The sequence below is a fragment of the Mustela lutreola genome, chromosome 7 (genome assembly GCF_030435805.1).
Source record: "Mustela lutreola isolate mMusLut2 chromosome 7, mMusLut2.pri, whole genome shotgun sequence".
Taxonomy (NCBI): Eukaryota; Metazoa; Chordata; class Mammalia; order Carnivora; family Mustelidae; genus Mustela; species Mustela lutreola.
Window position 1 is genome coordinate 67,714,736 of NC_081296.1, and position 25,563 is coordinate 67,740,298.

A 25,563-nucleotide genomic window follows, 5' to 3' on the forward strand; every position below is an offset into this window, starting at 1 on the left:
TTAGGGCACTAGGGTTCCGGCCGAAGTACTAGCGGGAGAAGAGTAACAAGGTTCCCGGAGCCCGGCGAATTGAAGCTTTCGGTCGATTAGCCTGACAAAGGGCTCGGCTTCCACCCCTCCGGATCTTTTCTGCTTACCCAGAAAGTAGGGGAGAATTTAGAAAAGCTTTTTTTCCTCCTTTCCTTTCTGCATTCCTCCTTCAGGCTGCAAACTCTACCTCGCACCTTTCAAAAGGACCCAAATATTGCGAACATCCTTTCGTCCCCGGGCGCCAAGGTTACCCGGGGCCTCCATTCCCCACAACCGTCTAAGAGCTATCCGTGGCCTCAGAGGACCCGATCCCCTGGAATCACGCGGAATCTCAGGAGACCCACCTGGCACCTGGACTGCAAACCCCGCCTCCTTTAGGAGGCCGCCCACTCCGCAGGACTTCTGTATCCTGTGCACCCCTCAGTTTGAGCACTTTCAACATTGTATCTTAAGTATTCATTCACTTCTCACTTCCCCGGCCACACCGTGAACTTTTAGGGTCCAGAACGGTGCTCTTCCTCCAGTCCTTAGCAATTAGCATTGCACTAGCAGGAATTAAGCTCTCAGCAAACATCTGAATGACAATTAACTCCGTTCTTTTCCAAGGTTAAGACCTCACCAAACACAACTGGCTTTTCCAAGTTTCCTCCACCACTTGTTTCCAGGCCATCTCTTCTTTCTTGAAATCCTGCTTTTGACTTTGCTACACTCCGCACTTGCCTAGTTCCCTTAGCCTTCTCGAAACTTCCCCCAGCTGCCTCCTCCATTGACTCTCTTACCACAACGTTAAATGCAGATTGTCTCTAGAGCCCAGACTATGCCTTCCTCTTTTCTAGTTTCAGATGAGTTATGCGCAGTTTGATCTCCCGTAAATCCCAGCATATATTTCCAAACTCTTGACAGCAGTTCCAGCTGTAGGATACAGCACTGGCATCTCAAACTCCATATGTCTGAATCTGAATGGATCATATTTACCCTAACTCCTCTTACATTCCATTTCTTTAAATGCCCACATCCTTCTAAGCTGGAAACCCTTGCCTTAAAAACCTCTTAAACCTCTTCTCACTGACTCTAAAGCCTATCTTTGCTATCTTTCGAGCTTTCACTCCCTCCCTCCAAACGCAGATACACCCTGATAGCTACTGCTCTTATACAAATGGACATTCAGTCTAGTGATTGCCCTGCTCTGGGCACAACAGTTTATCTTTTTCCACTTTAACACATGACACCCAGAGCTGAACACCAGATTCCTTTGGCCTCTAGATGTTCCACTGCATAAATTCTAAGCCCTCCATAATCCCCTACTCCATGTATGTTACTCATACTTACCCTCAATTTCTCAGCCCAACTGGTATCTGCCTAAACCACACTCATTCCTCCTCATCATCAGTTAACACTGTTTCTGCTCAGCATTTCTCCCTTTTCTGCTTCCCCAGCAGTTGGTCTCAAGGGTCTCTAGGACTCCCTCCTCCTGCTTTAGCTGATTGGTCCAGTGGTCAGGCAGATTAGGTTATTCCCAGGGTTTTTCTGAAGTAAAACTGGAAAACACTCCTTTTAACCCTGATGTCTCCTGCTGAGCTCAGGAGCTGATTGGTAATACCGGGAAGGAAAATGGTTTGCAGCAAGAGAAAATAAAAACAAGGTACAGAGACAAATAGTAATGGCAGGATTAAAGACCCATTCAGAGGGCACTTGGGTGGCTCAGTGGGTTAAGGCCTCTGCCCTGGGCTCGGGTTGTGATCCCAGGGTCCTGGGATCGAGCCCCACATTGGGATCTCTGCTCTGCAGGGAGCCTGCTTCGCCTCCTCTCTCTCTCTGCCCTTTTCTCTGCCTACTTGTGATCTCTGTCTGTCAAATTAAAAAAAAAAAAAAAAACCATTCAGCATTTATATTGCCAGTTCCAGTAGTTCTTGAGGCCCAGCTGTATCTATTACCTTCCCATGGCTTGGCCATTTAGTCTTCCCCTGATTTCTAAGCACAATAAATTCTTTTTACCTAAATTAGTCTAAGTTGGGTTTCTACCACTTCCAACCAATAGGTCCTAATTGATACAGTGACTCCATCTATTCTGAACACATCTTAAATCCCATCTTCTCCTTAAAAACTTTCCCTAATGCATTCATCTCATAATGACTGCTCTCCTTCTTCTCCTTCTGACACCCTATAATATTTATGCTTTATACTGTGACACTGGCACTGTACAAGTGAAAACTAGATTATAAACATGACTAAGGTGCTCATTCATTGCTCTAGGCATACAAGCCTTTTCTCTCAAACGGGAGAGCAAATACCTTGAAAGTAGTGATTTTTTGTCATGTACTTTAAAATATACTTTTTCTGTGGCAGCTGGGTGGCCCAGTGGCTGGTGGCTCAGACCTCTGCCTTTGGCTCAGGTCATGATCTCAAGGTCCTGGGATCAAGCCCCATATCGTGCTCTCTGCTCGGCGGGGAGCCTGCTTCCCCCTCTATCTCTGCCTGCCTCTCTGCCTACTTGTGATCTCTCTCTCTCTGTCAAATAAATAAATAAAATCTTTTTTTTTAACTTTTTTTTTTTAAAGATTTTATTTATTTATTTGACAGAGAGGCAGGCAGAGAGGGAGGAAGGGAAGCAGGCTCCCCGCTGAGCAGGGAGCCCGATGCGGGACTCGATCCCAGTACCCTGAGATCATGACCCGAGCCAAAGGATGTGGCTTAACCCACTGAGCCACCCAGGCGCCCTTTAAAAAACTTTTTAAAAAACTTTTCTACAGTAATCTGCACAATTTTTAGACCCAGGGTGGGGGCTGCCTCAGGAGGCTAAACAAAAGACAAACTCCGTGAAAATCTTCAGGAAGGGTTGTGGTGGCACAGGTCAGCAAAAAATATTTCAATATTATTTGAAATAGGATTCAACAGTTGCATCTCTCAGTGGAGTCCCATCAGGTCTGAGGACAATGAGGGTATGATCTAGGCCAAGGAACTGAAGTATCTCAGGGGAGTCTGGGATCACGTTGGTGTCACTACAGATCATGGTTCGATCTCTGCTTTGCTAGTCCAGGAACTTAGTTTTATCTGTTTCCTCAGAGGATTACTTCATGCCCAGCAACTTCAGAGGAAGGGAAATAACAAGTCAGAATGTCCATTTATTCATCTACAACAAAAAATGGGCCCGATTTGAGAGCCGAGGCCGTCTATCCAGGACATTCCCTCCTGCCGGGGAAGCCAAACTACTAGGTAAGAAGGGTCACATAATTACAAAGACAGAGAGTGTCTACATAGATTTTCTATGAAACAAAATAAATTTTCTGTTCTTCTCTTGGGGTTATTCCTATCTGCAGCATGAAGATCAAGCATTTGCTGGTGCCACTTTAATAAATTTCTGAACACAGACAGGTTCTTTTTCTTTTCTTATTTTTATTTTTTTTTTATTAAGATTTTATTTATTTATTTGACAGAGAGATCACAAGTAGATGGAGAGGCAGGCAGAGAGAGAGAGAGAGGGAAGCAGGCTCCCTGCTGAGCGGAGAGCCCGATGCGGGACTCGATCCCAGGATCCTGAGATCATGACCTGAGCCGAAGGCAGCGGCTTAACCCACTGAGCCACCCAGGCGTCCCATTTTTATTTTTTTTAAAAGATTTTATTTATTTATTTGACAGAGAGAAATCACAAGTAGATGGAGAGGCAGGCAGAGAGAGAGAGAGGGAAGCAGGCTCCCTGCTGAGCAGAGAGCCTGATGCGGGACTCGATCCCAGGACCCTGAGATCATGACCTGAGCCGAAGGCAGCAGCTTAACCCACTGAGCCACCCAGGCGCCCTATTTTTTTTTTTTTTAAGTATTTACTTATTTGACAGAGAGACATAGCAAGAGAGGGAACACAAATAGGGGGAGTGGGAGAGGGAGAAGCAGGCCTCCCACTGAGCAGGCAGCACGCAGTAGGGCTCCATCCCAGGACCTTGGGATCATAACCTGAGCTGAAGGCAGAGGCTTAATGACTAAGCCACCAAAGTGCCCCCTCTTTTCTTCTTTTTAAAGATTTTCTTTATTGGGGGCCTGGATGGCTCAGTGGGTTAAGCCTCTGCCTTCGGCTCAGGTTGTAATCTCAGGGTCCTGGGACTGAGCCCCACATCTGGCTTCCTGCTCAGCAGGAGGTCTGTCTCTCCTTCTCCCACTCCCCATGCCTATTCCCTCTCTTGTTGTGTCTCTCTCTATCAAATAAATAAATAAAATCCTAAAAAATAAAAAAAAGGAATTCCCTGCTTTTTCTGGGGCCACTGGGTGGCTCAGTTAAGCATCTGCCTTCAGCTCAGATTATGATCTTAGGGTATTGGGATCGAGCCCCATGTTGGGCTCTCCACGCAGTAGGGAGTCTGCTTGCCCCTCTCTCTCTGCTTCTCCCCCTGTTCATGTATTCTCTCACTCTCAAATAGATAAATAAAAAATTTTAAAAAATAATTTAAAAAAGAATTCCCTGCGTAATTAGGTTGACTAATATTCCATTGTATCTATTTACCACATTTTAATTTATCTATTAAATCACTTTTTTGAGATTTATTTATTTTACCGGGGAGGGGCAGAGAATCTCAAACTGACTCCGTAGTGAGTGCAGAGCCTGACAACTAGGCTTGATCCCATGACCCTGAGATCACTACCTGAGCCAAAACCAAGAGTCAGACACTTAACCTAGTGTACCACCCAGCTGCCCCGTCTATTCATTATTGATGGCAAGTTGGCTTGTTTCCACCTTTTGCCCATTGTGAACAATGTTACTATGAACATGAGTGTACAAATATCAGTTCAAGTCTCTACTTTTACTTCTTTTAGATATTAAACCCATAACGGTAGTTGTATGTTTGTTTGTTTGTTTGTTTTAAAGATTTTTCTTTATTTATTCGACAGACAGAGATCACAAGTAGGCAGAGAGGCAGGCAGAGAGAGAGGCTCCCTGCTGAGCAGAGAGCCCTAGTTGTATGTTTAATATTTGAGGAATCAGGGGTGCCTGGCTGGCTCAGTAGGTAGAGCATGCAAATCTTAATTTCAGAGTCATGAGTTTGAGCCCATGTTGGATGTGGACATTAATTTTTTAAAAAATTGAGGAATCACCCTCTGTCTTCTGTAGTGACTGCACCATTTCATATTCCCACAAGAAGTGCACAAGTGTCTTATTTTCTCTACCTTTTCAACACACTTGTTATTTTCTGTTTGTTTTTTCATAAGAGCTATCCTAAAGTGTGTGAAGAGGTATCTCATAGTGGTTCTGATTTGCATTTCCCTATTCATTAACTGTTTGTTTAAGTATAGGAATCCCCGTGTGTATTTCTTAGCAGTGGGGAAGCAGAGGCTGAAGGGATGGAAATTGATCAAATCAAGAAGGAAGGCCATGAGAATGGCAGGCAAGAGAGAGGATGGAGGCATTATGGGAAGGTTAACCCAGCCAGGTCTTTGCTGTCTTCTTTCTTAGCCTCTCAGGAGCTCCTCTGTAGTGGGCTCCACCAGAGCTTAACTGTAGCTTTGTTCATAACAAAACTGAAAGGCACCCAAATTAGAAATGGAGACAAGGAGAACAGTTTATCTATTTGTAGACACAGGGCAGCCAAACACCAGAAATAATATGACAAAAGAAACAAAGTGAAGCAGATCAAGAACTGGCCACAACAAAGAGAGAGGTTCCCTTACTCAAAGTGAAATGAACCTTCAAAGCATCATCTGGAAACCTAGAACCAGAGGACACTGAAGCTGCTGCATATCAGGACATTAATGAGTAAAGCTCTGCAGTCAGCTAAGTTGCAGGGAGAAAAGAGGCAGAGGTGTTGTCCAGCCTTGGCCAACCTTAGCGGGTAGCAGGACCTTGATGGAATTTCTAATTAACATTAAGTGAGGGGCACCTGGGTGGCTCAGTGGGTTAAGCCTCTGCCTTCGGCTCAAGTCATGATCTCAGGGTCCTGGGATCGAGCCCCTCATCAGGCTCTCTGCTCAGTGGGGATCCTGTTTCCTCCCCTCTCTGCCTGCCTCTCTGCCTACCTGTGATCTCTCTCTCTCTCTGTTAAATGAATAAATAAAATCTTAAAAAAAAACAGTAACAATAAGTGATATAATATATGTAAGGTGTTCAGCATAATCCTTGGGATTTTTTAAAAAACTCCCAAGAAAAAAAATCTCGATATTATTGTTTTTTTTTAAATTTTATTTATTTATTTGACAGAGAGAGATCACAAGCAGGCAGAGAGGCAGGCAGAGAGAGAGAAGGAAGCAGGCTCCCCGCTGAGCAGAGAGCCCGATGCGGGGCTCGATCCCAGGACCCTGAGATCATGACCTGAGCCGAAGGCAGAGGCTTTAACCCACTGAGCCACCCAGGCGCCCCTCGATATTATTGTTGTACTCTGGGACAATGCTCAGCAAGTACATAGTCTAGCACAGGGCATGGCACCAAACAAGTAAGAGCAGCACAATGCGAGAGAAATTACAGTAGAGGCAGGTACCAAGTACAGGGGTGGCGCTAAGAAGGGTGTCATGAACACTTAGGGGCCAGACAGTGAATTTAACATCTGGGGGGCATTTTCCCTTTTAATCCTCACAATGATCCTGTGAAGTAAGTAGGAATGTCCTACCTATTTCACAGGTGAGTAATCTTAGTCTTAGAGATGTTAAGTCACTTGCTAGTCGCAGGCCTTCATAGCTGATGAAGTGGTGGAGCTGGGATTCGAACCACATCTGAAGGCTCTCTACAGGGTACCTGCTCATTATCCACACTCCTCTGTATTGTAACTGCTTATTTGCTCACCTTGGGGAGCAGTTCCTAGAGGAAGGACGCGATCTGAGTACTGAGATAAGGTTTTTTTTGTTTTTTTTGTTTTTTTTTAAGATTTATTTATTTATTTGACAGAGAGAGATCACAACTAGGCAGCGAAAGAGGAAAAGAAGCAGGCTCCCCACTGAGCAGAGTGCCCAATGCGGGGCTTGATTCGGGGTTCAATCCCAGGACCTTGGGATCATGACCTGAGCCGAAGGCAAAGGCTTTAACCCACTGAGCCACCCAGGTGCCCCTAAGAAAGGGTTTAACAGGCAGATGAGAGGAGGAAAATCAGTCCAGGTAAGGAAGCACACAGGCCCAAAGGCACGGAGTTATGCAACATACATTACATCTAGAAAAATATAAGAGTTCCTGACAGAAGGGGGACAATTTCTACTGACCAAATTCACAGACAGAGTCAAGCCTGGATCCAGAAATTTACTATATCATGTCTCTCATGCCTTACCACAATCTCGTAAGGCAGATACTATTTCGCCCCTCAGAGGTCTGATGAGAGTGAAGCTCAGAGAGATTAGGTGACCTGACTTTCACAGAAGCAGGGGAGTGGCAGAACTGGCCTCTGAGTACAGGTCTGCTAATTCTCCACAATTCTTGTGACTGCTGGGTGTGGGGAGGGCAGAGAGAGAAGAAAGCGGCTGAGCATTTTCTCAGAGTTTTTTACTGGAACCCGCAGTAGGAAATGAAATGTGTTATGATCAATTCATATAATTATTAATACAAGGTAGAATTTTCAAGTGTTCATCAAAATCTAGTTTTTCTCTCCCTCCAGGTACATCAGAGGATAACACTTCCCTGCCTCCTTATGATTAGGCAATCATTCGACTAGTTCTTGTCAAAGGTTTAGGAGAAGTGACATTTATCAATTTCAGGCCAGAGCATTTCATTTCAGTTTCAAGACCATCCGATATTCTCTCTCCCTGCTGCAGTTATTGTGAAAGCATTTATTGAGAAGGATGCACCACAACATTGAAACCCCCTGCATCGCTAATCCAACAAGAAGAGGACCGTGGTTCAAGAGCATCTCTGAGAGCCACAGTAACAGACTTTGCCTGAGTGAAAATAAGTTTTGCTGTGCTTCTTAGGAAAGTTCAATAACCACTCCATTAGATCGTAACCATGGACGGTACATTGTTCACCTCTGTTTCTTGGCACCCGGCTCAGTACCTGGCATTGAGCAGGTGCTCAGTTGAATGTGTGACACCTCAATGTGTAAGTCAGGGAATCCTGTGTTGCTAAATAAACCACAAGTTTGGCTTTTGATAAAGTATGAATTTAAATTACGGAATTCATTTGTATTCGTGTTTCTGAGTGTGTCACAATCAGTTTTGATACAGGTCTCAATTAATGAATAATCATACTTTAAAAAGTCACCAAATAACTTATAAAAATAATTTTTAAAGATATAAGGTTATTAGGGGAGCCTGGGGGGCTTAGTTGGTTTAGTGTCCAACTCTTGGCTTTGGCTGGTTCAGGTCATGATTTCAGGGTTGTGAGATGGAGCCCTGTGTTGGGCTCTGTGCTCAGCAAGAAATCTGCTTCAGATTCTCTCTCTCCCTCTGCCTCGGCTCCTCCCCGGCTTGTGCTCCCTCTCTCACTCTCTCTCAAAATAAATAAAATCTTAAAAAAAAAGATATAAGATTATCCTTATGGAAACATCCTGTTCACTCACTGGGATTCTGACGTGCCTTCTTGAAGTGTGTGTATGTGTGTGTGTGTGTGTGTGTGTGTGTGTTTTGATTAAGGAAGACAATTCAGGGTATGTACATTCAAATATAGAGAGCATCTGTTATGTACTGTGTACTGAGGTAGGAATAAAAGGTTATGAATTATGCAGCTATACTGAGAGAGGTCAGAGATAGGGCTGTCTTCATAACGTCTGAAAATCAGTTCTCACTTAGCAGAGGGAACACTTGCATGCAAGGAAGCCCAGGTCCCATTGGACATGCGCAACTTAATACATGCACGCAGGCAGATGGAGGTAGACATTACCTTGTAGTCTCCCAAGGTGTTTTCTCAGACCCCCATGTACCCCTAGGGCTGGCTGTCAAGCCAGTCTAACAATGCTGGGAAAGGTTATATCATATACACATTACCCAATTCTGGTTTTGGATGTGTTTACCTATGTGTCCCAAAAGTTCTGGCACAATAGATATCAAATTGGTCCTACAGTTACTCTTAGGGAGTGAGATTGGGAGAGAAGGAGTATGAGGGTGAGAGCTTCCTCTCTGGGAGGAAATATACTGCTGTATTTGAATTTGTTATTTACAACAGGCATGTGTTAATTTTGTACTTCAAAACATAAATTTAAAAGGGCCTGCGAGTGATTGAAATACACCTCACATTCTCCACCCAACTCTCCAAATTATACTTTACTCAAGGGAACAGAATCTAGAAATGTGTGGCACTTGCTGGCATCCAAACAAACCTGTTGAATGAATAAAGGCCCCAGAGGAGACGCTGAAAGAAACCTTGGTCTTAAGCTCTGCCCTCCACACAGCAGGAGTTGACCTTCTTCCTCTCCTTTGGATTTCATCTTTTCCTCTTTTTTCCCTCCTCCTCTTTTTCCTGTACTCCATCTTCTCCTCCTCAAGCAAACAAACAAAAACCAACAAAAACCCCACACAACAACAGCACAGTGCAGCGAAGGAGTTTTACCACGCCATCCGCTAGTAGTAATAAACACAAAGTACATGAGAGTAGTGGGCAGGAAAATATGATCTCATACTCACAGTGGGGCATTAGGGGATGACTTTGGGTTGAAAAGTAGAGTCACCCAGTCCAAGGCAGAGAGGTAAGAGGCAGAGAGAAAAAGGAAGGAGCTGGGCAACAAAAGCATGGAATTATGCCTGGGGAACACTGAGTTCAGAGTCTCCCCAGGCTGCCACTCTCTTCTCTACTCAAAGTCAGCTGCTCAGTTCATTACTGAAAAGTGACCAGACTCTGAGGAGCCACTTCTTACTAACCAAAGAGCATGGTTTATAAGACTGACTAACAACCTACCATGAGACGTATGTTTGCCAAGAATACTTGTGTCAGCCAAGCAGTAAAGCCTCGTCCCACAAGGGGAAACCTTCTGGGATTAAGGGGGCTGTGTGGAGAACAGGGGTCTCAATGTAGATGGATTTGAAGGCTGTGAAGTGACATTTTCTCCAAACTATGAAAGTCTGGAAAGTCACTCGTGGGCTCCCGGGAGACTATGGCCAGGGTGATGGACAGGACGTGGCAGCTGCTCAGGGCCCCTCTATCCTGCAGCTCTGGAAAAGCATCAGAAAACTCTCCCTTGGGGCACCTGCGTGGCTCAGTTGGTGAAGTGTCCGACTCTTGCTTTCCACTCGGGTCATGATCTCAGGGTCATGAGATCAAGCCCCCATGGGGCCTGTGTTGGGGCTCCACACTCATGGAAGAGTCTGCCCCTACCCCTGCTCAGGGGTGCATGTGCATGTGTGTTCTCACTCTCCTTCTGTCTGTCTCTCTCAAATCAATCAAGTAAGCAAGCAATTTTTAAAGAAAGAAAAGATGGACACCTGGTGGCTCAGTGGGTTATGCCTCTGCCTTCGGCTCAGGTCATCATCTCAGGGTCCTAAGATCAAGCCCCGCATCGGGCTCTCTGCTCAGCGGGGATTCTGCTTCCCCCTTCCCCTCTGCCTGCTTGTGATCTCTCTCTCTCTGTGTCAAATAAATAAATAAATCTTAAAAGAGAAGAAAATAACTCTCTCCCTTGCCTTGCCCCCCCTTTCTGGCTACTGTGTTTATACATCCCTACCTCATCTTGACCACATTCATGATCTTGCTCCTGCACCTGCCTTCCCCTAAAGTTCTTTCCTGCCTGCTGGTTCCTGGTTGCTCCAGGTTAGCAGGCTGGAGTTGCTTATCTGCCACACCAGGGAGAGGCACAGAATTGCTGACAGCAGTTAAGAGCGCCACCCTAGAGTCAGATACGTTTCATTACTTACTGTGTGGCCTTGGGAACCTCTCTGTGCCTCAGTGTCCAGAAGGACACAGAGATGTGACATCCAGTAAAGAGGACTTGCTGGCCCAGCTGACGGCCTTTAGCTTTCAGATACTTTGGCATCCAGCTAACTACAGAGAGAGAGACCCTGTGCTCAAGGTCACAGCCTTCCCACATGGCCTGTATCTAATGAATGACTGAGGCAGGGCGATAAAGGTCTGAACATTTCAGCGCAGTGTGGGACAACTGACCATCTATTTTGGCTTCGGATTACCCATGTGATTAGTTGACACTCTTGTCAGGTACACACTACAGCTCAACTTCTCCCACTTTTCTCTCCTTCTGTGGCTGTCAATTCCCAGGAACACTCTCTGGTAAATATCCTGCACACTAAATTCTATCTCAGAGTCTGCTTCTTGGAGAACCCAACCTACAACGATTGGTACTGGGATTGATCCAAGAAAGCAGGCAATGAAAGGATGTATAGAAGCAAGGTCACTTAACACACAGCTGGAAATGAAGATCTGGTGATCCAACTGTTAAATATTTTATCATTGGTGAATAGGGATACTATACTGGCAGAAGAGAATGTACTAGTTGGTGGGATGTACCAAATAAATATAGGGGCCAGAGTAACTATAAGAATAGTGAAATTGGGTCACCGTGACTGAAAACCAAATGTGGAAGCCAGAGGGCCCCCTTAAAGGCATATGAAGAGGGCTTCATCACCTGTAGTGGGAGGGCAGGGAAAGCTGAGGGCCAGGATAATTATCAGAATAGTCTAAGATCCAATGATGTTAAACTCCCAAGCAAGGCAAGCTGGCTAAAGACCCTAGTTGAGAAATAATGGGAATATGACATGTGGGATGGAGATATCTGATCGGTGCCCCTGAAGATCTTGAATTCCCAATTTCTCCTACACCCTCTGAATGTGCAGAAATGGCCCATCATCTAGCGCTTCCCTCTTCTTTGTAGACAATGCAGAAGACCAGACCCTGTAAGACTGCAGGTACCCTTCTCAAAGTCTGCTCTTACCTCCCTGCTGGATACTAGGCTGATAACCAAAGTTAAAACAGTACATAACCCAGTGAGGGATTTATTGGGACTCATTAAGGTGCTATCCCCCAAAGGAGCTACAAGAACTAGCCACACATAAAATGCCAGGAGCTGGGGGAGTAACAAGGGACTGGATTCTGCAGGTGCTTAATCAAGAGGACCAGATCACAAAATTGGGTTAGGGAGAATTTATTGATTTGGAAACATTCTGCTGAGATACAACAGTTATCACTCTGCCAAGGCCCCAGGAAATACTACCGGAATGGCTCTTAGGAGCATGAAAAACTACAACCCATACAAAGAGGGGGGAAAAAAATGTCAAAACTGCCAGGACACATTGTGTAGGAATAGATTTAAAAACTCAGGGAAGCACAGTGAAGTAGATGTACTGTAGGAAGGCTGGAAATCCCACTAAACAATTACGTTCCATGGGAAGATCAAGAGGATACTCCACTTACTAAAGCCACAGGGAATGAGATGGTAAAGAGCTGCAACAGCATCACTGAAATTTTACTACATGCTAAAAATACAGGTCAGGACTGACAGTAGGAGAGACTGTTACAAAATCAGGCTCACAACAGTAATGGGGTGATAGAACTTGCAACAAGAGGCCACGTGGCAGCACTTAACTACCAGGTAATTAAGGAGCCAGGTAGATACAATTATTCTAATAGCAGAAAGGGCAGCGTCACAGCCAAGGCTGCCTGAACCTCAGAGACTTATGGAGATGGTTTACAGAATACAGCATCTCCAAGGGCTAACAGGGTTAAATTTCAATTTTCAATCAGAAGAAATCAAGGTCAGGTGATTAACGGGCTGAGGGCAGCTGCCCCAATAAAAAGTGACATCCTTCTCCCACCTTTGCATCTGAGCTAATTTTCAGACCCTCAACTCATTAATTAAGAAAAGGTCTGGGGGGCGCCTGGGTGGCTCAGTGGGTTAAGCCTCTGCCTTCGGCTCAGGTCATGATCCCGGGGTCCTGGGATCAAGCCCCGCATCGGGCTCTCTGCTCAGCAGGGGGCCTGCTTCCTCCTCTCTCTCTGCCTGCCTCTCTGCCTGCTTGTGATCTCTCTCTTTCTGTCAAATGAATAATGAATAAAATCTTAAAAAAAAAAAAAAAAAAGAAAAGGTCTTGTATTGTATGCAACTGATGAATGACTGAATTCTACCTCTGAAATTAATAGTACAGTACATACTAATGAAATTGAATTTAAATAAAAAACTTAAAAATAAATAAGTAAATGGTCCACTAACCAAAAGAAGAACCCTGCAACACTGTGTAGGACCGTGTAGCCATCCTGGGTGGCTCAATTGGTTGTGTCCCCCTCTTTTTTTATTTTTATTTTTTTAAGATTTTATTTATTTATTTGACGGACAGAGATCACAAGTAGGCAGAGAGGCAGGCAGAGAGAGAGGAAGGGAAGCAAGCTCCCCGCTGAGCAGAGAGCCCGATGCAGGGCTCGATCTCAGGACCCTGAGCTGAAGGCAGAGGCTTTAACCCACTTAGCCACCCAGGTGCCCCTCTTTTTTTATTTTTAAGATTTATTCATTTATTTATTTGAGAGAGAGGCAGAGGGAGAAGTAGGGCACCCAACGCAGGGCTCGATCCCAAACAAAACCCTGAGACAATGACGAGAGCCAAAGGCACTCGCCCAACCCACTGAGCCACCCAGGCAGTTGGGCTCTATGCCGGGCATGGAGCCTACTTTTTTTAAAAAAGGGAGGGGGGCACCTGAGTGGTTCAATTGGTTAAGCAACTGCCTTTGGCTCAGGTCATAACCCTGGAGTCCCGGGATTGAATCTCACATCAGGTTTCCTGCTCAGAGTCTGCTTCTCCCTCTGACCTCTCCCCTCTCATGCTCTCTCTCATTCTCTCTCTCTCTCTCTCTCTCAAATAAATAAGTAAAATCTTTTTTATTTTATTTATTTGACAGATCACAAGTAGGCAAAGGGGCAGGCAGAGAGTGAGAGAGGAGGAAGCAGGTTCCCTGCTAAGCAGAGAGCCCGATGTGGGGCTCGATCCCACGACCCTGGGATCATGACCTGAGCCGAAGGCAGAGGCTTAACCCACTGAGCCACCCAGGCGCCCCATAAGTAAAATCTTTAAAAAAAAATTTCCAGGGGCGCCTGGGTGGCTCAGTGGGTTAAGCCGCTGCCTTCGGCTCAGGTTATGATCTCAGGGTCCTGGGATCAAGTCCCGCATCCGGCTCTCTGCTCAGCGGGGAGCCTGCTTCCCTCTCTCTCTCTCTGCCTGCCTCTCCATCTACTTGTGATTTCTCTCTGTCAAATAAATAAATAAAATCTTTAAAAAAAAAAAAATTTCCATCTAACCTTTAAAACAAAACCGAAAAACCACGGTAAACATACACAGTAATGGTTTCCCTAGACCTGCTCTCAATGTTCACATACACGCACGTATTACCACATTCTTTCTCCCCCCGCCCTAAGGTTTATTTTTAAGTAATTTCTCCACCCACTGTAGGGCTGGAACTCACAACCTTGGGATCCAAAGTTGCATGCTCCACCAATTGAGCCAGCCAGGTGCTCCAGTAGGAATAATTTTTATAGTGGGTAAAAAAAATTCTATTTCCACAAAACTGTTAAAAACCCATTATGAGGGATGGCTGGGTAGCTCAGTGGGCTAAGCCTCCATTTTCAGTTCAGGGCATGATCCTGGGGTCCTGGGATCTAGTCCTGCATTGGGATCCCTGCTTAGCAGGGAGTCAGCTTCTCTCTCTACCTGCCACTCCCCCTGCTTGTGCTCTCTGACAAATAAATAAATAAAATATTTTAAAAAATCATTATGATAAAAAATTCATTCTCAATGTATAAAGCCCAAACAGCATCAAAGTGTAAAAATTAAAAAATAAAAATCTCGGGACGCCTGGGTGGCTCAGTTGGTTAAGCAGCTGCCTTCGGCTCAGGTCATGATCCCAGCGTCCTGGGATCGAGTCCCACATCCGGCTCCTTGCTCGGTGGGGAGCCTGCTTCTCCCTCTGCCTCTGCCTGCCATTCTGTCTGCCTGTGCTTGCTCTCTCCCCCCCACCCCTGATAAATAAATAAAATCTTTAAAAAAAAAAAAAAAAAAAAAAAAAAAAAAAAAAAAAGCCTGTTCTTCCCCAGGCTTTCATGTTAAAAAAAAAAAAAAAAAAATAAAAATCTCCTATCTCAACCCTCTTCCTACAGTTCCTCCCTAGACAATTATAGCTGGCATTTACTGAGTGCTTACTCTTTGCCAGGAAGTACTCTAAGCACTTTTCAACATATGTTAACTAATCTAAACCTTATTACAACCCAAAGAGGCAGATATAATCATTATCCTCACTTTACTAAGGGAAAACTTGCACAGGTTGGGTTCTCTGGAAAGCCAACTCAAGAGGAAATTTAGAGTATAATATGTTTATTCATTCAATCTAGACACTGCTTACTCTCGGGGCACCAAGGTGGCTCAGCATCTGCCTTTGGCTCAGGTCATGATCCCAGGGTCCTGGGATTGAGTCCTGCATCGGGCTCCCTGTTCAGTAAGGAGTTTGCTTCTCCCTCTCCCCCTGACCTTCCTCTTGACCCCGCTCGTGCACACTTGTGCGCACACTCTAATGAATAAAATCTTTTTTTTTTTTTTTAAAGATTTTTTTATTTATTAATTTGACAGAGAGAAATCACAAGTAGACGGAGAGGCAGCCAGAGAGAGAGAGGGAAGCAGGCTCTCTGCTGAGCAGAGAGCCCGATGCGGGACTCGATCCCAGAACTCTGAGATCATGACCTGAGCCGAAGGCAGCGGCTTAACCCACTGAGCCACCCAGGCGCCCATGAATAAAATCTTAAAGGGGCACCTGGGTGGCTCAGTGGGTTAAAGCCTCTGCCTTTGGCTCAAGTCATGATCCCAGGGTCCTGGGATCAAGCCCTGCATCGGGCTCTCTGCTCAGCGGGGAGCCTGCTTCCCCCTCTCTTTCTCTGCCTACCTCTCTGCCTACTTGTGACCTGTCTGTCAAATAAATAAATAATTCTTAAAAGAAAAAAAAAGACAGGGGCAGCTGGGTGGCTCAGAGGGTTAAGCCTCTGCCTTTGGCTCAGGTCATGATCTCAGGGTCCTGGGATTGAGCCCCGCATTGGGCTCTCTGCTCAGCAGGGAGCCTGCTTCTCCCTCTCTCTGCCTACTTGTGACATCTGTCAAATAAATAAAATCTAAAAGAAAAAAGACACTGTTTACTCTCAATATGGACTAACTTCAGTATATGAATCATTTTTTTTTAAAAGATTTTATTTATTTATTTGACAGAGAGAAATTACAAGTACACTGAGAGGCAGGCAGAGAGAGAGAGAAGGAAGCAGGCTCCCTGCTGAGCAGAGAGCCCGATGCGGGACTCGATCCCAGGACCCCGAGATCATGACCTGAGCCGAAGGCAGCGGCTTTACCCACTGAGCCACCCAGGCGCCCCTGAATCTTTTTTTTTTTTTTTTTTAAAGATTTATTTATTTATTTATTTGACAGACAGAGATCACAAGCAGGCAGAGAGGCAGACAGAGAGAGAGGAGGAAGCAGGCTCCCTGTTGAGCAGAGAGCCCGATGTGGGACTCGATCCCAGGACCCTGAGATCATGACCTGAGCCGAAGGCAGCGGCTTAACCCACTGAGCCACCCAGGCGCCCCTGAATCATTTTTTTTTAAAGATTTTATTTATTTATTTGACAGAGAGAGATCACAAGTAGGCAGAGAGGCAGGCAGGGAAAGAGAGGGAGAAGCAGGCTCTCTGCTGAGCAGAGAGCCCGATGCGGGACTCGATCCCAGGACTCTGAGATCATGACCTGAGCCGAAGGCAGCAGCTTAACCCACTGAGCCACCCAGGCACCCAGTATATGAATCATTTGATGACTCCTTGAAGAAAGAGCAAAATCAATAGATTTCACTCAAATAAAGAATATACTTTTTTGGTTTTATTTATTTAAGTAACTTCTACACTCAACATGGGTCTCAAACTCACAACCCCAAGATCAAGAGTTGCACACTCTCCCAAATGAGCCAGTCAGGTGCCCTAAAGCCTATCTTTCTTAATTGCAGTCATAGGTCACTGACAATATTACGGTCTTTTAACATGGAGCTTGAACTCACAACCCTGAGATCAAGAGTCAGAGGCTTAACCAACTGAGCCACACAGGTGCCCCTATTATGGTCTTTTAAGTTTTGGGTTTTCTAAAAAGATTTATTTATTTATTTATTTATTTTTTTTTTTTTTAAATGTTCCTAGTACAGTTTTTTTTTTTTTTGAAAGATTTTATTTATTTATTTGACAGAGAGAGAGATTACAAGTAGGCAGAGAGAGAGAGGAGGAAGCAGGCTCCCTGCTGAGCAGAGAGCCCGATGCGGGACTCGATCCCAGGACTCTGAGATCATGACCTGAGCCGAAGGCAGCGGCTTAACCCACTGAGCCACCCAGGCGCCCAAAAAAAGATTTATTTATTTATTTATTTATTTGACAGGCAGAGATCACAAGTAGGCAGAGATGCAAACAGAGAGAGAGAGAGGTGGAAGCAGGCTCCCTGCTGAGCAGAGAGCCCGATGCGGGGCTCAATCCCAGGACCCTGGGATCATGACCTGAGCCGAAGGCAGAGGCTTTAACCCACTGAGCCACCCAGGCGCCCCTTAAGTTTTTTTTTAGAGAGAGAGCACATGTTCGAGAGTGGGCAAGGTGGGAGGGAAGGAGGGAGAGGGTGAGGGAGAGTCTCCACCATCAGCGTGGAGTCCAACATAGGGCTCTCACAACCCTGATATCATGACCTGAGCTGAAATCAAGAGTCGTTATTTAACCAACTGAACCACCCAGGTGACCCTTGGTCTTCTTCTATTAACACATTTAAAGAGGGTCCTCACAGAAAGGCATCAAACTTCAGGGTGGCTAGAGATAGGGAAACCGGCTTGGTCATTTGAGTCATTGTTGCCATGGGGTCATTTCCAAGAATATGTTGGAGGAGAGAGGTCAAGGGGTATATCTTAGGAAAAATCTTTTGGAGTAAAAAGGGAATTAAGCCTTAATTTTCTCTAAATCCTGAATGCATTTTCAAGCTAACTGGCAGCAAACTGGATATCTTGATATGTGTTTAGTTCCAGGGATTCCTCTAAGTCTGATATATTCTTTTATTTCTATTCTAAGGCATACACACTTATGATGCTATAACTTACTGGAGAAAATAAAATTTAGACAGGAAAGGGGAAAAGAAAAAACGAGCCGGAGAGAAAAACTTATCAGCTTGCCTGTGTCCAGTAATGCCCAGGGAAGACTGGGATCTAACTCCCAAGTTCATTGCAGAACAAAGAATTAATGACTCCCCAAAAGTTTTGAGAACATTTTCAAATTATTATTGCTAATGTTCCCTATCTCATATTCTAAATCCCACAAAGAAATCATCTCTGAAATTGCCCTTTATTTTTTAACGTAATTTCTATGTCCAACATGGGGCTCAAACTCATGACCCCAAAGTCAAGAATCATATGCTCTACAGACTGAGCTAGCCAGGTGCCCCTGAGGTTGCTCTTTTAATTAACTGACCTCGGGGTGCCTGGGTGGCTCAGTGGGTTAAGCCGCTGCCTTCAGCTCAGGTCATGATCTCAGGGTCCTGGGATCGAGTCCCGCATCGGGCTCTCTGCTCAGCAAGGAGCCTGCTTCCCTTCCTCTCTCTCTACCTGCCTCTCCGTCTACTTGTGATTTCTCTCTGTCAAATAAATAAATAAAATCTTAAAAAAAAAAAAAAAAACCATAATTGGGGCGCCTGGGTGGCTCAGTGGATTAAAGCCGCTGCCTTCGGCTCAGGTCATGATCTCAGTGTCCTGGGATCGAGCCCCGCATCGGGCCCTCTGCTCAGCAGGGAGCCTGCTTCCCCCTCAGTCTCTGCCTGCCTCTCTGCCTACTTGTGATCTCTCTCTCTGTCAAATAAAATAAATAAAATCTTAAAAAAAAAAAAACATAATTAACTGACCTCAACAAGCAAAAAACTGAACTTTTTTCCTTCATACACCAGTTTCCCAGACCTCCTTTACACTTGTGTTTCTCATATTGATGAAGGGCCCACTCACCATCAGCTTCCTAAGCCAGGATCTAAGACATCACTTGTGCTTGGGACCTCGCCTTACACTCTCTCCCAAATAATATTCAGGTCTTGGTAATTCTACCTTCCAAATTATGCAGAATCCATCCACTTCTTTTCATTTGCATTGCTTCTTCTTTGGTTTGGGGCACCATCATCGCCTGCCATAATGACACCAACAGCTTAAGTGGCCTCCTCGCCCTTGGGCTCCCTTCCTTCTCATTCATTCGCCACACTGCTCCCAGAGTAATCTTTTTAAAACACAAAGCTAATAACGTCGTTCTTCAGTTTAAAATCTTTCAATACTGAAGTTCAAACTTTTGAATATAACTTATTAGGCACTGAAGGTTGTGGCCCCTGAGTCCCTCCACACACACCATATTCCCTGTTCCATAATGAACTTTCAATTCCCTGAACCCAATTTTTTCAATTATCTACGGGCCTTTGCCCATGCGGTTCTCTGCTTGGGACAACCTTCCTTCTATTCTTCTTTTGGGTAACTTGGATGCATCCTCCACGTTCCAGCTCAGGTGTCACCTGCACAGCCCAGGTAGGCAGGCTTTATCCCTGACCGGTGCCCTCTGCTTGGTCCAGCCTACTTGTGTCTTCCAGGCGGGCAAGCCCCTGACGGCGCACTTGACACTCCATCAGTGCAGACCAGTTGTAAGGCTTGTCAGAGCAGACCCAGATGATTGCAACGCCAGTTCACTACAGGTACGTAGCACACCAAGCTCCAGCCCCGCACAGGAGACTCACCCAAATCTTCCAGAGGCCGGAGCAGAGTACAGGACCACTGTCCCCTGTCCGGAACCCAACCTTGTACCGGGGCCCGCCTCCCACGTTGCGTCGGGGGTGGGGCAGGGCGGGGCACCGGGCGCCGGCGAACGGCGTGCGACGAGCGGGGGGCGGGGCCAGGGGCGGAGCGGAGCGCGCATGCGCGGTCGCCTTTGTGTGGGTCGAGCGGCGGCGGCGGCGGCGGCGGCAGTGGCGGTCCCACTGGCAGGCGGGCAAGAGGGGAGTCCGGGCGGCGTCCGGCGTGGGAGCCGGGGGACCACCATGGTAAAGAAGCGGAAAGGCCGCGTCGTGATCGACTCGGACACGGAGGACAGCGGCAGCGATGAGAACCTGGATCAGGTGAGGGCAGGCCGCGGAGGCGCGGGCCGGCGGAGCGGGAGGGCTGAGTCCGGGCCACGGGAGCCTGGAGCCGGCCGGGCCCGGGGCCTCCCGGCCGGAGCTCCCGGCCCGCCCCGTGCCCTGATCACCGCTGCCACCTCTTTTTTGTCCTCTCCGCAGCACCAGGGGCCCTCAGAGTCCGGCCGGGGCCTGGAGTCGGAACCCCGAGGACTTGGCGCCTTGGGCGGGGAGGCGGGGCAGGGACCAGGCTGGTGGGCCTCGGGCTCGGGGGACCAGAGGGGTCCATGATCTGCCGGGTTCAGATCGGGGCGGCGGGCTGCAGGCCCGGCGATCCGGGCCCGGAGAGATAGGAAGTATCGCCCGCCAACCAGGGAGGCTGGGAGATTTTGGAGGAGGTGCATGGGTGAGTGTGGGGGTGGTGGGGGCGGGGGGCGAGATGGTGCGGGCTCTGGAAGATGAAGTTTTTCAGATTAGAGGTGTGGACCTGGAGGAGAGACCCCCTTAAACGTTCCGGGGAACTTATGCCGTGCTTGATGAGGAAGACTTAGCTGTGGGCGCAAATCTGTTTGGCAGCTAGGGTCGTTTGTGGTTGAGAAGGGTCCCGGTTGAGATGTCAGACCAAAGAAAACTCTTGGGAGAAGGAAAGAGGCCAAAAGTGGAGAAATATATAGGAAAACTTAGAAGGGCTATGACTGAGGCTTTTTGGCTCTTTTCATGCAGCATCCCAGAATTCTTTCTTACTTGAGGATTGTGCAGGATTGAAAGTAACTTTTGGTCTCACTGTCTTGGGGTTGAACTGTTTTTATGCTCTAGAAAATATTGTAGGGAGGAAGCTGTCCTTTACAGCAGTGCTCTAGTGATACTGGAAGAATGAAAGAGTACCCCCCCACCATGTTTTGTGAACAAATGATACAAAGAGTATGTAAGAGGTAGTAGCTTTAGAAGTTAAAAAGAGAGAGTTCTGAATTTAGAATATGAAATTTTGAGTTCTAGGCTGGCTCTGCTGTTTTCTAGCTATGTATCTTTTGTCTGTAACTGTAAACTCTAGATACAGTATTAGCCTTGAGTATCTAATTGTGCTATTAAAAGGATCAAGTATTTGTAAGAATTAATATTGGTATGAACACTTGCAAACTAAGGCTTTTGTATAAATGGCTTCCTGGAGGTTCTTTGTATTAGGCCACAGGTCTCAGGACTAAAGTATTAGGGCATGAAATGGGTGAACTTTAAGAAGAAGGGCCTGGAAATGTGTTTAAGAAAAGAGGACTGTTTTGAAAATGGTATGGAGGTGGGAAAGTTGTGGGGTTTCATCAAAGGGAGAAAACCTTGTTTGGGGATAGATATTGAAAGGTAAGTTGAAAATGTTCTCACTGAAAGGCTCCTGAAATTTATGAAAGGCTCCTAAAATTTACAAAAATATAAAAAATATATTCTTGGCTGGAAAAGTTTGATAATTTTAGATTGGCAGTTTTTTTAAATTTAGAAATGTGGGTATTTCCAGTAAAAACACCAGCTACCATTTACGTAGTGCTTGGGTTGAACTGGTCACCTCAAGTGCTTTATTTATTTATATTGTAAAGTTTTCAGATTATGGTGAACTTTGTGTCATTTTCTGCATTTTACATATGAGGAAGATGGAGGTTGAAGAAGAAACTTACCTAGATTCACACAACTTATTACTGGTAGAGTTAGAATTTGAACTCCAAATCTGCACGATAGTAAGGCACATACTCTTCACTATACCAGCTCAATTTGTTAGTCTTTTAATTTTTCAGAGTGCAAAATTAGAATGATGTTTTGTGGTCATTTTACTTGTTGCTAGAATTCAGGTTTGTAAAGTACATTCAGTAGTGTGGAGGAAATTGTTATAACAATTAAAAAGATTATTTGGGAGCTTCCTTGGTAAAGCACTCTAAGACATCTGTTCTGATGGTGAATGAACTAAGCTGCAAATTACTCTGTCTGCAATGATGGCCCACAGAATTCTAACAAATGAAATGAATTCAGAGCTCCCTTTTGTGGTAGAGAGGTTTTACCTGATCCACAAAGAGCTAGCTCTTCCAAAGTGGATACTGGAAGGGATTGCAACTTTAAACCCAGCTCTATCTGTTTATAAAAAGAAATTAGCATAAAATTTGTAAGTAATACCTAATAGAATTTAACAGCAATTTCAACTTTCTTCTCTTCAGCCACGGTTAGGTGGCATTCTTTTATCAGATGGGAACCAGATCAAAACTCCCTTTCCCTGCACATCCTAACAGAGGCGCCTGTGCCTCTGTCTGTTCAGCAATGCACCAGGCTCTCAGAGGACTGAAAAACAAAGATCTCTGCCCTCTAGAAGTTTTCACCAAAGACCTTTAGGAGAAAATCAAAGTCAGACTGGTTTGGGGGTCTTTGGAATCCTCAGAATAAAATCAGTGCATCTGGGCCTTTCTAACCAAGATGCGTTGGGCTGCTCCATCTAGTTCTAGGTCTTCATTGTGGGTATAACATCATATTTGCTATCTACTGTAAGGTCCTTGTGGAAAAGACAAAACCATAAGAAATCTCTGAGTGTCTAGTGTAAGAGTGAAGCAGTTAGAAAAGGAGGTCCTTGTTCCCAGGTTTTCCAGATGGGAGTAGAAGTCATTATGTTAGAAATGTTATTTCCAACTTAGTCCTTGTTGAAGGTAAGGCAGGTGAACCTACTATGCTGATTTTTTCTGATGGTGGGAGGAGGACCATCTGTGTCAGAAGCTGCCTGGGTTGCTTGTTTAAAATGTACTTTGCAGGGGCTCCCATCCCAGACCTACTGAATCAGACCCTCAGGGGATAGAGATAGACTCTGCACCTTTACCAGATACAGCCCAGGTACTCATTTATATTAACGACTGAGACTACTGTCTGTGTGCAAGCTAATCTTTTTGGTAAGACACTAAGTCGTTTGGGAGAGAAATAGCCTTCTGTCCCATCTATAGTGTGCGCATAAGAAGAAAACTGGACAAAGATGTTTGAGGTAGCAGAGCTCTTGGCTATTCTAAATCTCGAAGCTGTTTGAATTGTTGGGATGCTTTTTATTGAGACCTATTTCCTTTTTTCCTTTCATGATGGGACGAGAGGTGTGTAGGAACTGAATTGGAGTAGTTTAAATTGTTTTAACTTTGAAAGATTTTAAAAACTCAGACCTTTGAGAATTTGAAGGATTTCTTTTTTACGTGTGACTTCTTAGTGACCTTATTTTTTATGTTGGGCATACCCTTCAACATTTTTTTAAAGGATTCCTTTATTTATTTTAGAGAGCTAGCGGGAGGGGCAGAGGCAGAGGGAGAGAGCATCTTAAGCAGATTCTGCACTCAGCGCAGAGCTGGATGCAGGGCTCAATCGCATGGCCCTGAGATCACAACCTGAGCCAAAACCAAGAGTCATATGCTTAACTGACTGCACCCCCCCCCCAGGTGCCCCATCTTGAACATTTTAAAATTGCAAATCCTTAAGATACTTGCTTTTGGTGCCTTTTGGAAAATAATTTGAGGCAAACCTAGCTTTTGTTGTTTTTATTTTTGTTTTTCTACCCTGTCATGTACTTCCATGGGTATAATGGATGTGAGTCATTACAAATATTTATGCAGTGTGTCTTATAAAATGAAAAGCATCCAAGATAATAAAGGAATAGCGTTCTCTGTTCAGATCAATACAACTCCGTATTTAAAAAAACTTTACTCTGCCTTAAGAAAAAAAATTGGGCTACTTGCATACTGGAATGCTTTATTTCATAATATCCTCTCTTATTTAAAATGGTGATGTTGTCATGTCCTCTTTTTCTCTGCTTATGATACTTGAAGTAGCAATAATTCAATTTGTCTTTGAAAGAACAGGCCCGGGGCGCCTGGGTGGCTCAGTGGATTAAGCCTCTGCCTTCAGCTCAGGTTATGATCTCAGCATCCTAGGATCGAGTCCCACATCAGGTTCTCTGCTTAGCAGAGAGCCTGTTTCCCACCCCCTCCTCTGCCTGCCTCTCTGCCTACTTGTGATTTCTCTCTCTGTGTGTCAAATAAATAAATAAAATCTTTTTTAAAAAAAGAAAGAACAGGCCTGTAAATATTTTCTAGCAATACCATTGTTACAAAGTATCCTTCTTCCATAAACCTTCCGCATAAAAGTTGGGAAGCTTATTATTATTATTTTTTAAAGATTCTGTTTATTTGAGAGAGAAGAAGAGAGACCACAAGCCAGGGGAGAGGCAGAGGGAGAAGCAGACTCCCCACTGAGCAGGGAGCCCAACACAGGACTCATCCCAGGACCCTGACCTGAAGGCAGATGCTTAACTGACTGAAGCCATGCAGCGAGTTTAAATTTAAAAGTTGTGCCTCTTTTGTAGTCTTTTTTTTTTTTTTTTTAAGATTTTATTTATTTGTGTGAGAGAGAGAGGACTGAGAGAGAGAGAGAGAACATGAGAGGTGTGGAAGCTGGATGTGGGACTCATCCCAGGACTCCAGGATCCTGACCTGAGCTGAAAGCAGTCGCTTAACTGACTGAGCCACCCAGGCACCCATGTGGTCTTTTTTATATTAGAGCAGAATTTCGTAGAAGTCTAGGATGAAAAACTTGCGAGAAGAATGAAGTTTTTGGTTTTGGGTTTTTGTGGTTTTTTTTTTTTTTAAAGATTTTATTTATTTATTTGACAGAGAGTTAGTGAGAGAGTGAACACAAGCCAGGGGAGAGGGAGAAACAGACTTCTTGTTGAGCAGGGAACACGATGTGGGACCCGATCCCAGGACTCTGGCATCATGACCCAAGCCAAAGGCAGATATTTAAGGACTGAGCCACCCAGGCACCTTGCTTGTGAAGCTTTTAACTTGTGTCCTAATGTTGCATCCAGCTTGATGTAACTCATTTGTTAATTTCACTCACCTTTTCTGTGCAGGAAGATTGAGTCTCATGGGAGCTCTAACAGAGAAGCTTTTAGGGAAAACTCAACACCAGATCTGTTGGTATATTTATTACTCCCTTCCTAGACTGTAAGATCCCCAAGGGCAGAGATTGTTTATCTTTGAACAAATGTGTTAGACAGTGTTAGGCACTGAGGCTACTGGGTCAACAAAATGGAAGCAGTTTCCACTTCCAAGGAGATTAGAGGAGACAGAGAGGAGGGGGTGAGTGTGGGGCAGGCATTGCTCAGAGTCATTTCATCACAGTTTCATTAGAGGCTGTGAGGGAAGAGCAGTGATACTGTGAGAGCATAGCAAGTGGCCCTAGACTACTCTGGAGGGAGTAACACACAGATTTGGAATGTGTGTTAAGGAAAAGATTAGGAGATGAAGAGTACAGAGATGTGTTGCGTGTTCATGGTTGAGGGACTGGCATGCTCAAAAGCATTGAGGCAGGAAGGACCTAGCACCCTAATGAAACTGAAAGAAACACACAGCGACTGGAGTATATATAACAGGTTGGAGAGAGAAGGTACAAATGAAACTGCAGTAGACCCTGTTTGGAGCCTTTGAAGATGGAAAAGTCAGTTTAGTGAATCAAAACCAGCCTTAAAAATGA

At 45.2% G+C, this 25,563-nt stretch overlaps 1 protein-coding gene and 1 long non-coding RNA gene across 2 annotated transcripts in view; both read left to right on the plus strand.

The window, feature by feature from the left end:
* Positions 1-58: 58 nt before the first annotated feature.
* On the plus strand, positions 59-8,090 carry LOC131836142 (uncharacterized). The gene is made up of 3 exons (XR_009355522.1): positions 59-144; positions 3,094-3,243; positions 7,746-8,090. It is a non-coding gene; the product is annotated as an uncharacterized LOC131836142 (long non-coding RNA).
* Positions 8,091-19,822: 11,732 nt separating this feature from the next.
* The window catches only part of RTF1 (RTF1 homolog, Paf1/RNA polymerase II complex component), a 53,752-nt gene continuing 48,011 nt past the window's right edge, over positions 19,823-25,563 (plus strand). Inside the window, exon 1 of the mRNA XM_059181212.1 lies at positions 19,823-20,037. Coding sequence (XP_059037195.1) covers positions 19,837-20,037 — 201 coding nt within the window. The 5' untranslated portion in view covers positions 19,823-19,836. The remainder of the gene's footprint in view (positions 20,038-25,563) is intronic.